Here is a 12,993-nt window from a genome sequence, read left to right as displayed (position 1 = left end):
TTTCTGCTAAAAAAACATAGGGAACATTTTCTTAAATTGTATCAGTTAATAAAGTTAACGGAGAGCATTAAAACTTACCAAAGAAGGATTTAATTCCATTTAGCCTAGTTCTATATAATAGGTCACTGTCGCTCTAACTAAATCGCTACTTTAGTCTATTCTTCTGTAACTAATCAAATGAACCGAGTGTCAGACAAGCTTTCCTATATTGATAGTAACCCTTACATGACAGATAAGAGCACATTCCATTTTAGCACCTACAATGTACCAGGCACTGTTCTCAGCACTTTATATATTACATGTTTTTAATCCTTATAATAATCTTATGAAGATGGGTTGTTATTGCCATTTTAAAGCTGAGGAAACCAAGGCAATTAAGTCACTTGCCCAAGTTAGTGAATGGTGGAGCTGGGATTTGAACCCAAGAATTTCCCTGTGGGTCTATGTTCTTAGCCATCAGACTCCTGCCACAAAGGCCCCCAGGACTCAGATGCTGCAGCCAGCTCATTTACAAGAAATAGTCAACCTTTTCTATAAATGTAAAGAGAGAAGAGGACACTGTGGCTTGCAAACTCCCATGTTAGACCGGTAATCAATGGATTAGGAATCACTGACATCCCCACTTCTGGGCAAGGATCACCTTGTTGTCACCAGGGTCTCAAGGAGTTGCAGGGACCAAGATTAGCAACAGGATCCTCAGCTGGGTCTTAAATCAATAGTGTAGTGACTTGAATCAATTCTGTTCTCTTTTCATTGTTACATTACCAGAGGGGAATAAAACCGATTCTGGTTTTCAAATGGTAGGTTTTTGTTTTGTTTTATTTTTTTTTTTTTGAATACAGAGGCATAACCTGGTTTTTATCCAGTGGAGGAATAATAGGAAAGTGAAGGGGAACTGAAGACGTGACTTTCCAGGCCTGGACCAGAGGAGATAAGGAGCCTGAGTGCGGCCTGTTGCTCATCACTTTGATGTCTACCCCTTGATGCTCTTTAAAGGACACCAGATTTTTCCAGTACTGTTCAATGGAATATATGGAGACCAAGATCACAAAAACCAAATATGAACCAGGCCAATGAAACAAAAGGATAAAACTAAAACACAAGTTCTGGCTTCGGTGGAAAAGGCTTTTATATAACAAGACCTTTGGCCTTAGGCTACTTCACATCATTTCGGGCACCCCACAGCTGCAAATGACATCATCACCAGCCCCAGGTATCATTAGCACAGTCTGCATAGAGACTTACCTCGAGGTATTCATTATTCAGTTTGTTGTCATTTGAAATAATGTCATCAGGATAGCCAATTCTTTCTTTAATTGCTAAGGCCTATGAAAATTAAAATATTGAATATAAGGATAATTCTATAGCTTTCAAATGCAAACATTATATATATACATTTTTAAATGCAAACATTATAATTTGCCCATGACTGCCAATTGAATAACCTGCTCCATACTGTTTACAAAAATAGTATCTGACAACACTTAAATAGAGATCTTTGCAATGGCTTCTCCCTGGGGTTGAAAATAAACAAAAACCGGTTCTGAAATTTAGCTTCTAATACCCTATTCTTATAGGTTCCAGCTTTCCCAAGAAAACCAAAATGAAAACTGACAAGTCATTGTTCCTCATGTATTGTACTTCTATGAATTTTTTCTCTGAAAGGCTTTTTTCTTCCATTTCTTAGGAGGGGTAAGTAATAGAGCTTCCATTCTACCAGCTTATAATTGTCTTTCCATTTCACTGATTTGGCTGAGAAAACAGATATGGGCTTATAAGTTTAGTGCTAATGTTCTTTCTGAGTATGGAGTCCTGGAGTTTATATGTTCTCTTTTGGTCTCCAAGGCCTGTGTACCTATCTTCCACAGTTAAAAAAATGGCATTATTTAAATGAGTAGAAGACAGGACTTGCCTTGTTGTACTAGCTCCTGTTTACCACTTGCTTACTACCCTTGCTAATTTTTATTTTTATTATTTTAAAATTGTTTACTTATTTTTTTATTATTTTATTACTAGTTTACTATTGCAATATCTTTCCATTTTTTATTTCTCTCATTTTTTCAAAGATATTTGACTTTTGATTCTATCATATTACATTGCTCTTAAATATTTTAATTATGCAGGGCGCCTGGGTGGCTCAGTCAGTTGAACGTCCGACTCTTGGTTTCGGCTCGGGTCATGATCTCACAGTTTGTGAGTTTGAGCCCCGCTTCGGGTTCTGTGCTGATGGTGTGGAGCCTGCTTGGGATCCTCTCTCTCCCTCTTTCTGCCCCTCCCCTGCTCACTTTCTCTCTCTTTCAAAATAAATAAATAAAAACCTAAAAAAGTAATTTAATTATGCTACAAATCTGTTTCATAAGCACAGGATTTCCACAGTGGATCAGACAGGATATGCATAAGTCTGTTTTAGGCCAAGCCCATTTTCTTGTAGGTTTCCACACCACTGCCCATTACCGTAAGCCCCTTCTCAGAGGTTTTTTATTTTCTAGAAGACACTTCCCCAAAGAGTGTCCTAAGGGACACAAACTACAGAATTAGGTCTACATAAAAAGGATTTATTGTCAAATACTTTGGGTAAATACTGTGACAAAAACATTAAGCAGGCTTCTTTACTGCAGCTTAAAATTAGGTAATTGTAAGTGTCCAATTGTAAGCATAAGGAATTAATTTGTCTATTTACTCATTCAATACATATTCAAGCATCTATGATGAGTCAGGTACTTTGTAAGGGGCTGAGAATACAATGCTAGGAAAAAATTTCTCCCCCCAGAGAGCTTACCATAAAGTTCAATGACAGACAATGTAATGAGTGTTAGGTATGGTGCCTTAAAATCATCTCCTAGAAGCATGTAACCTAGTCTAGGATGGGATCAGGAAAGTCTTCCTACAGGAAATGTTCCCTAAATTCTTTGACCGTGAGAGTCTTCTTCAGGGAACTACTTGTGGGTTCAGTGGCTTATGATACTGCCTTGGGAAATGATGATCTAGCATAATCCAGTTGTGCTACATCAAATAGACCCAGGTCAAGATAGCTAGTACATGAAAGGAGTAGACCCGGCCAGAATTTCTGACAAATTTCTGAGTCAGTGATGAAAAGACAGATATACTTTGGTGCCTAAATTCTAGACCTAACCTATCTCCAGCTTTGAGAATACTGAAAAAGATAGTCCTTCCACATGATTTAATCCTGGAAAGAACTAGACTGTATCTTGGTTTTTTATTATAGTAGGTTCATAAACTCTTTCTGTATCAGTTTGAAGAATGGTCTGTTCTTCTTGCCATCCCAACTACAGAGGAATTATCAGGTTGCATGTGAATTTTGCTGCCAAAGTATATAGAATTTCCACTGGACATATTCCTTCTAGTTTTATATAGTTATCAAGACAAATGATCGTAGTAAGTTTAAACCTAAGATTTCCTTAGGCATCTGACACCTTTATTCTTTAAAAAAAATTTTTTTAACATTTATTCATTTTTTTGAGAGAGAGCATGAGTCGGGGAGGACAGAGGGAGACACAGAATCTGAAGCAGGTTCCAGGCTCTGAGCTGTCAGTGCAGAGCCTGACGCCAGGCTTAAACCCATGAACCATGAGATCGTGACCTGAGCCAAAGTCGGACACTTAACCGACTAAGCCACCCAGAAGCCCTGACACCTTTGTTCTTATGCAAGATATGAGAAGTCCCAGTAACAGGTGCACAATGGGGTAGATAAGAATAGCTATAACAAGGCTCCTTCAACATCCCTTTAACTGTAGATCACCATGTAATACTCAAATAATGCATCACCTTACACTTAACAGAAATTTAGCACTTTTCTCCCTAGGTCATATAAAAGTCTAAATCAGGCATGTTTTCTAAAACTTGAGCTGGAAATCTGCATTAAACATTAAGGGATATTTTTTAGGCTTTAGTAGAGTCCTTTTGCATAAGCTTTATGAAAAGAGGAGATGAACCATTGAGAGTATCTTTCAGTTCTTGTTCATCTAAGATTTTTCCTTGTTTTCTGAAGACTCCTTAAAAAAAAAAAAAAGGAAAATTGGAGATCTTTCAAAGGTTTGAACTGAACATGGACAGTAGGAGCTGGATGCAAAGAGATAATGAAAGGTGAAAAATCATAGAAACAAATCTTTATCCACGAAAACTGTTCCTGGAAACATGACATCTTGAAGGAGCTTGCTTAATTTTATGCAATCCTTGAACTTCTTTCTTCTGAACTTCCTTAAAAGTTGATCTTTGCTTGTAAAGCAATTGTTAGCTAATAGTTAGCTTTGTGTTTCTTTTTTACCTTTTCCTCAGCTTTCTTTTTCGTCTCAGCATCCATCCAAGTGAGGTCATCTAAAGTCTGGATAAAAACCTCTCGGATCTGTGTAATCAAATCCTCAACCTAAAATGAAAGGAACAGAAGACAAATTTAGGCCATGAATTGATTTTCTGTAACACAAATTTTAACAAACAGGGCTTTGAGCTGCCTTTATAGGACTCAATAATATGTTAATGCATGTAAATTTATAGACAAACCATGACCTAAACAAATGGATACATGTGGATAATTATGTTTTCAAAGGAATCTTGCTACTATTGACACTAATGGTGAAATAGGTCTTATATATGCATTAATGAAAAAATTATCTTTAGAATGTAATGGCTTCAGGACGCCTGGGTGGCTCAATCTGACTTTGGCTCAGGTCATGATCTCACCATTAGTGAGTTCGAGCCCTGTGTAGAGTTCTGTGCTGACAGCTCGGATTCTGTGTCTCCCTCTCTTTCTGCCCTCCCCCACCTGTGCTCTGTCTCTCTTTCTCTCAAAAATAAACATAAAAAAAAAGAACATAATGGTTTCAATTATCATAAAAAAACACATAAAATAGTAGCTGTCATCACTGTTAGTAGTTCAATTAAGCATAAAGTAGCATTTTAATAGTTTCTTTCACTTAGTCTTTAAGTTCCATGGTCTTCATTTCAATAACAATGAAAAATGGAGTACTTTTTTAGATATTTCAAATAAACCCTAAAACCTTACTTTCAAAGTTTTTCAGAAAACTCTAATTCTTGGTCAGTCTTGCCAATAGGAGAATTTACAATTAACTGTATCAACAGAACATGTGAGTGAGTGGGTACTCTGAATACATTGTTTCGGGACGGGGGACGATTGGTTTTGGACTAGACAACTTTAAGATCAGAAACAGAAGCAGACCTTTTGGGAGAGGGAGGAGGAGAGTGGTTGAGAAATAACCACAAATTGTGATACAGAGATTCTCCGCCAATTAACAAACTTTAGCCCAATTATGAACTATTGTAATTGCCCATTGATGGAAACAATTAACTGATAAAAGTATTGTGCTGAAAACATTACCACATGTTTACTCTCTCCAGCGAATGCAGCTTCCACGTACAGCCTTCCCACAGCATTTTCCATATTCCCATTGACATAGTTCGCACAACGTCTCCACGTTGCTGTCTCTGATGTTGTGCCATAAAGGGCCTAAGGGCGAGAGAAAGGAAATGACATCTGACCACGAGAAGATGGCCAGAGCAAGGTAGAACACATATTTCACAGGGACTCTGTTCTTTATGTCCTCTAAATTCTGCTTCTCCTCACAAGGCATGTTGTCCTTGCCCAAGACAAAAAAGTAATCCAACTGGAGCATTTACTTACAAATAATCTGAAAACAAGGTATATTTTCGGCAGCACATCCCAGTGGAACTTTGGGCCGTTACAGGTGAATACCCTTGTAGACAGTTTTAGAAAACAACAACAAAATGGCCCCCCTTCCACCAAAACCAAAAAAATATATATAACAGTTACAACTGCATAAACGTAAACACGAAGTAATGTTCAATTTATGTAACAAGGGACGTATCTGGTATACAAGAAAACACATTTCAGTTTTTTAATAATTTAGCTGAATTTCCAGTACTTAGAAGAACTGTATGTGAATAAATTTAAGTACTAACGAGGGAATTAACTGAGGTAAGGGAAATCGAGCAAAAGACCATTTTTGCAGGCTTTAATTTCAAAACTTTGTCTATATTTTCTTTCAAAGGGTAAATGCTAGAAATGTCAAATAAACAGTTGTTTCCTTTCCATAACACCAATCAATACGTTTGCCAGAGTTTTTCCTCTTCAATCCCTCCTGCCCTCTCCCCTCACCACAGCACTAATAGGATGATTGTTTAAATAATGCAGGTACAGCCTAGTAAAAAGCCTTAAGGTTGTCTCCAGGTAGCTGTACTCTCAGTGGATTGTCCACATCAATGTAGTCCACCTGTCTGTATGTCTAGTGTGCTACAGGCACCTGAAAATGAAATTTATTCAGATAGACCCCCTTGCAGTTACGTTTAACACAACAAAAAACCAAGCCAGTATTCTCTCACGAACTGCTCAAATAACCAAACGCATCTCCTTCCAGGGCAATTCAATCATGCTGCCAGAGTAGACAATCATGGGATGGCAAAGCCCTTGAAAGCTGGCTTTCCTAGGCAACAGAGCCAAAATATGGGCAAAATAACCAACATTTGGCATTTTGACTCTTGGCAAAGTTCACCACATTCTAGCACATGGCAAGCCTTCATAACCATGTATCTCTTTATGCGTTAAGTCTTAAGAAAAGAGAGATTTTTTCTTCACCTTGCGGAAAGCATTTCTGGACTCCTTGTAGGTTCGGCTGAGGCTGCTTACAAGATCCATTATGAATCGCCAGGACATTAAATTTTGAAGATCTCTGTATAAAAAAACCCACCACCCAGCAACAGAAAAGATGAGGCTGCAAAGCTTCTAAAGAGTGATATTAAATGTAAATTTTGAGGACATAGGCACTCTGACATACCTACCTGGCAGAATATTTGGTAAGAGTGAGCTTAAGTTTGGTTAAATATTCTGGAGCATAAACAACCACCTCTTCTTCATTTGGAATATTAATATTCACAGTTGACATGATTTCATTTGTGAAATTTGACCAGCTGAATGGCTGGAAAAAAGCAGGCATAAAACATTCAGTCATTTTGGATTTCTCTTCTTGGTTCTAAGACTCAATTATGGTTATGGAGTCAGACATGCTTAGGGTGTCATTTGCATCACTATAGAATTACCACAATGGCCAGTTTATTTGCGTGGGATTTTTCCTCCATTGTTTCAATCAGTTCCTGAATAGAAATTAGTTCTGTAGCATGATTATTTAGAGAGCAGCATTCAACCAACCATTTAAGAGCAAGAGCAAAGCCCTTAAGCATAGAGAATATACAGCTAGAAATTAAGCTCGATGTCATCTTCTTGGTCTAACTCACATTAAAAAAAAATGAAAAAGAAATTTAGCTTTCTAAAATAAAGCTTCCTACATTTATGCAAAAATTTAAATGGGTATAAAGTGTTTATCTTTAAAAGGTGGATATTAAACAATCCATTCAAACACAGTGATACATCTCAGTGGAGATCCTGCTATAAATGAAAGCATACTATTGTAGGAGAGGTACAATAATGTCACAGATACAACACAAATGGTCCAATGAAGCCAAACAACACATTTGAAACTATCAATATTGGGTCTATAGGCATATGCAATTTTTACACTTTGGAGCTGCTAAGAGATGAAATCTTATCTGTTATTCTCTAAATGGTTATTCAACCACCAGTAGATATAAGAAAAAAACACAGATGTGGAAGTACATAAAAATAAAGATCACTAAGTATGTAGTACTATATACTTTTCTTAATTTCCTTTGGTAGTCCGGACCATTGTTTCAAAATATATTTATTAAAACCCTTAACACTTATTATTTTAAGCAGCTTCATGTGAAAAATTCCTAACAATAGGTCATGACTTTACAAAGTATCCCCCCTCCCTTTTTTTCCTGTAATTAGTGCCAAAGAGAATTCTATCAGTGAATGTGATGGTTTGTACATTTTCCCATGGATCTTGCTACTTTTCGCAATCATGTGTATGAACTTATACACAAGGATACATGCATAGTCCCCAAAAGAGATTATTACGTACTGGCTAATGAATTACAACTGTTTATAAATGGAATCTATGAGACAGATTTTTCTTCTTATTTCTTGTGTTCTATTTCTCCACTATTGCTCGGAACATCTCGATAGATGGCCTTGATGAGAATATGGCAAGTTCCATAAATAAATTATCCTTTTTAAGAGTTAAAAAGAAATTAGTGGCTTTATTATTTGACTGGCCAAGTCCAATGGCTATACAGTTGTATTTCAGAAGGATTTTCCAGTTTAATGTTTTCCAAACTTTTTGTTACAATAGTCTAATATCATTGCATAGCTGCCTTGAAAGGAGTTTTAATTTGAAATTCACTCTAACTAAATATAATACAATGATTTCACATGGTTTTTTTTTTCCCAGTCTTGTCATCAAGTCAAATGGTTGGTGTCCTCTAAATTCATTTTGACATTCAATTTACTTCAAAAAGTAAATAATCACTGAATTTTAACCAACTATATTTCAATGTTATAATTTTAGAAATGGCACAATAACAGAGCACATAAAACTTGGTACTTACCTTCCCATTGATCTCTAGTGAAAAGTTATTTTGGAGCTGGGCTAATGTCATTTTGTTATAAAGAAGCATTGGATCATTTCGATCTTCAGATTTAGTTGTAGCCTATGGATTTAATTTTTGATCATTGTTTTAGAACTAAGAATGATTTAGAAAAATATAACTCTATATGAAGGAAAAAGAAGTATGGAATAGGTACAACATAACTCAAGCTCTATTTTGTATACTTGTTTAATGGTTAAAATAAATTGATATCAAAAAGAGAAGTGAAATTTAGGAGATTTTAAGTATATTTAGTAATAATCATCACTATTTGGCTGCCATGTCGAATATAAAATTCTTCAAAAATCTTTTTATACTTTGACAACTGCTGAACCACACAGACAGTGTCCACAGGCCTCTTTCTTTTTAAGGGTCATGGCCAGCTCAGTTGTTGCTGTGGTTGTTTTATATGATAACTTTCTCAAATACAGTCTTCTCCAATGCAGCTCTCAAATACTCTCTCCCACCTCCTCATTGCCACTATCCAGCGTCCCAGGTAAAATCCAGACACGAAAAACAAAAACAAAAACAAACCAAAAACCATAATGACTTCTGCAAGAATTTAAAGCCAGTAAGAGAGAAAATTCCTAGTGCACACCACAGTCATATGAGGAGAGTGCCAGCACCTTCTATTTTTGTGACTCCTATCCCACCTAATTAGTTTAACACACTATACTCAACAGCATCCAGTTTTATTTACTTGTTTATTTATTTTTCACTCAACCAAAAAAGAAAATCGTAGTAGCAACTCCTCAACTAGTGGCTGAAATTAGCAAAGTCAATTTTAAGTGAGGAGAGACAAAAGGTAGAAGTTTAATATGGGAATTATTTCTCGGTGACAATGGCTCCAATTTTCCCTTTAGGTACTTATTTATTCACTACTTAAAAAATTATTTATTGAACATCTCCTGAATGCAATAATTAGCCGGATTCTGTTGGAGATACACAGGTGATTCAAACAAGACTAAGACCTCACCCTAACCTGAATTTAAGAGAGAAGGAAAAACAAAGACACGAATAATTTTGAGGTAAGATACAACTATCACAGAGCTAAGGCTGATCAAAGGATGACATGGTCTGGGAACAGCCAAGTGGTAAAAACCCAGGGCAATAAACTATTCTCCTCTCACCACTCTGTGTCCAGCACAGAATCACATGTAACCCATCCAAACGCCATTCATCCAGCTGCAGCTCCAAGCAAAGTCTGGCTCTGGTTGGAGATTTTTGGTCGCATGTAGCTCCAGGAAAGCTAAAATTGCCCTCAAAGATCTTTAGTCTTCAAGATGCTGAGGGCAGTGGCAAGCACATGGGGATTTAGGAACACGGGTTGTTTGCAATGTCAGAGAGAGGTCTATAGATTCTAGACTGAACCTGACCATGCGTTTAATCAATAACCTTGATACTGCTTAGACAGAATTCACTCCTTGAGACTGCAGACTCTTGTCAGAGCAAAGTCAGACAAGAAAGTGCCAATTCACGCCTGGGTGGCTCAGTCAGTTAAGCGTCCGACTTCAGCTCAGGTCATGATCTCGCGGTCCGTGAGTTCGAGCCCTGCGTCGGGCTCTGTGCTGACAGCTCAGAGCCTGGAGCCTGCTTCAGATTCTGTGTCTCCCTCTCTCTCTGACCCTCCCCCGTTCATGCTCTGTCTCTCTCTGTCTCAAAAATAAATAAACATTAAAAAAAAAAATTGAAAAAAAGAAAGTGCCAGTTCAGACTCCAAGGGTTCATCTGAAACTAGAGGAAACTCACGAAAACACCCTGTGGGCTGTGCTGCTAAACCTTGCCTGTCAGACCCTTTGAGCCAGCCTGGTGGTCTGAACTCAGTAACATCACACTGTCATGTGGTCATATTCAGGGACTAGTATTTCTAAGCAAAAGGACAGTCAATCTCTGTGATCACCTTAAACTTTAAAATAAAGCAAAGGAAAACTATACATAGCAATTGCATGTGCCCTGAATCTCAAGGACATTTCAACAAATGACTGCAAATAGGCTTTTGGTATAATCCACTTATAATAAGTAATTAAGTGTATCTAGTTTAATATTTGCCAAACTTAGTATGCCTCCTGGCTATCAGGAACCCAGTTTACTACAAAATTCTACAGTTTCAAAGGTCCTCATAAAGTCAATGATTCATTACTGAGCTATGCATTCTTACCAGTTGGTTACAAAGTTGCACATTTTACCTTTAAAATATGATAGAGAGGAGAAAAGAAAAAAAAGAGTGGTGAAAATTTAGTGTATTAAAGAAAATGTGTTTTACATTGGCAATTTCTTTTTCCAATTCCATAACTCTCTTCATTTCCAAAGAAAGTTGGTTTTCATCGATGGGCAGTCCTTTCTCCTTACGAATCAATCTGGCCACAGAAATCATAAAATCCACATATGCTATACAAGCCTGCAAGAAATAAATAATAATGAACTGTCGGAGAACATTCTAAATATTTAGCATGACGATTTAACTTAAAATTTATTAATTTTTGGTAACACATAAAGCGCAGTAAAACAGATATCATTTTCTAAATCCTAAAAGAAATGACCTGCCCAGGGGCGCCTGGGTGGCTCTGTCCGTGAAGTGTCTGACTTCGGCTCAGGTCATGATCTCAAGGTTCATGAGTTTAAGCCCCACATCAGGCTCTGTGCTGACAGCTTGGAGCCTGGAGCCTGCTTCAGATTCTGTGTTTCCCTCTCTCTCTGCCCCTTCCCCACTTGCGCTCTGTCTCTCAAAAATAAATAAACATTAAAAACAATTAAAAAAAGAAAAAGACCTGCACAAATTCTTAGAAAGTCATCATGTGTTTGAATTAGAGCAGAACAAAAAAAGTATCATTTGAAGGTACTAAGTAATTTATCACTATTTGATTTGGGAATTCTATAATTTTCTATTCATTATCAAGTTATTTTAAATTGCCTTACTAAGAATGCAGTTGCAAAAACACTTGATAAGCAATAACCTAGCATTTTTTCTTGAATAATAATAAATTCTTTTACTGAATTCCATTCTCAGATTTTCTATGCTTATGTATGTCCTTTTCAAATGTTCTTGAAGAGATGGCCACAAACTCATATAACATTATCAGGACATCTTTAGATCTTTTCTTTGGCCAAGCATTTGTTTTTTGTTTATTTTTGTTGTTTTTGCTGCTGTTGTTGTCTAAGCAGCAAATGAGACTGTGTGCTCATAATTTGGCTCACAATGTAAAATTTCTATATCTGGATATTTGAGCTTTTCTAAGGACTTAAATTCTTTCCATTTTATCTTCACATGCATTTTAACTTTGAGAAGGTAAACCATAAACTAGTTATATTATCAACCTTTTACAGAATATATAATGCCTTACTCAAATTCAGAGTGGCATCAACACCAGGAAATGGAATAACACTTATGTAGATTTCAACCCATTGCTATTCAGCCATTATTATCCATCAGCAATTAAAATAAATTATGATCCCACCCCATAAAATTTACTCAAAATTCAAGTTCCTAGCACCAGCTTAATGACAAACAGACAACCATGATTAGGGAAGTCATGCCACACAAGTTTGCAGTTAATGGGCACTTCTGTGCTTCTAATACTCATTCACAGGGTAAATACGAAGGGAGGTTATACAGTGCTTAACACTTTGTAGTTTCAAGAGGGTTTAATATCCCTACTTATTGATTATCAGTGAAAGGAGCACACTTATATTCACTGTGAGTACAAAAGGCGCATCTGAATTTGTAGTGACTCATTAAGAGGATCAAACATAAAACCTACAGGCAAGTAAAAAAAATATTTTATCAAGCAAGATGTACAGGTATTATCAATTTGAAAATCAAGAGGACCACTTAAAGTAAGGTTTAGATACTGGCATTCTATGACCTTCACTAAATGCTAAGTAAACAGTTCCCCAGGGAGAGGGTTTCTCTTTTCATGGACACCCCGTGATGCTGGGGTATCCAGCTAGCATCTCTATTCTTGGAACTGCTACTCAATAGAACAAACTATTTTTTCAGCTGTGAGCCTGTATTAAAAACCTAATCACTAAGGCAACAGGGATAAAAGGATGTTTTTATGTATATTCTCACCAAGTCATTCTTTTCCTATTAAAAGGTAATCAGAATTCTTGTTTCCCTTTGAAGTAAACAAATATGTCTGATTTCACATCTCACGGGACCAACTATTCCAAAGTATAAGCATGCAGCGTTTTGAATTAACCATATTTCTAATCATATAAATTCATCTGCATTCAGCAGGGAATTACTACTGACTATGAAGGAAATGGTAATTTGAATTTCCCAGTATCAGTCTGCTGAGATTCCTTTTGATTTTGTGGGATGCTTTTTTTGGTAATGAGGTAAGAAAGCAATAACAAGAACGCTCTCCTGCCCTTCACTGATGCTGCAAACTGGTTCTACTCCAGTATCTTTACCTTTACACGTTCATTTAAAGACTC

The 12,993-nt window shown here is 36.7% G+C and overlaps 1 protein-coding gene across 1 annotated transcript in view; it reads right to left on the bottom strand.

The window, feature by feature from the left end:
- MME (membrane metalloendopeptidase) overlaps nt 1-12,993 on the bottom strand; it is a 92,749-nt gene that overhangs the window by 35,977 nt on the left and 43,779 nt on the right. Inside the window, exons 8-14 of the mRNA XM_047099889.1 lie at nt 10,820-10,954; nt 8,518-8,619; nt 6,832-6,968; nt 6,629-6,722; nt 5,354-5,482; nt 4,286-4,384; nt 1,246-1,326 (exon numbers count right to left, since the gene is read on the bottom strand). Coding sequence (XP_046955845.1) covers nt 1,246-1,326; nt 4,286-4,384; nt 5,354-5,482; nt 6,629-6,722; nt 6,832-6,968; nt 8,518-8,619; nt 10,820-10,954 — 777 coding nt within the window. The remainder of the gene's footprint in view (nt 1-1,245; nt 1,327-4,285; nt 4,385-5,353; nt 5,483-6,628; nt 6,723-6,831; nt 6,969-8,517; nt 8,620-10,819; nt 10,955-12,993) is intronic.

The sequence above is a fragment of the Lynx rufus genome, unplaced genomic scaffold (assembly GCF_022079265.1).
Source record: "Lynx rufus isolate CCGP_SWC_20201006 ecotype Redwood Valley unplaced genomic scaffold, mLynRuf1.p SCAF_5, whole genome shotgun sequence".
Classification (NCBI taxonomy): domain Eukaryota; kingdom Metazoa; phylum Chordata; class Mammalia; order Carnivora; family Felidae; genus Lynx; species Lynx rufus.
The sequence above is the reverse complement of the archived record's forward strand: the minus strand, read 5'-3'. Positions and strand labels throughout refer to the sequence as shown.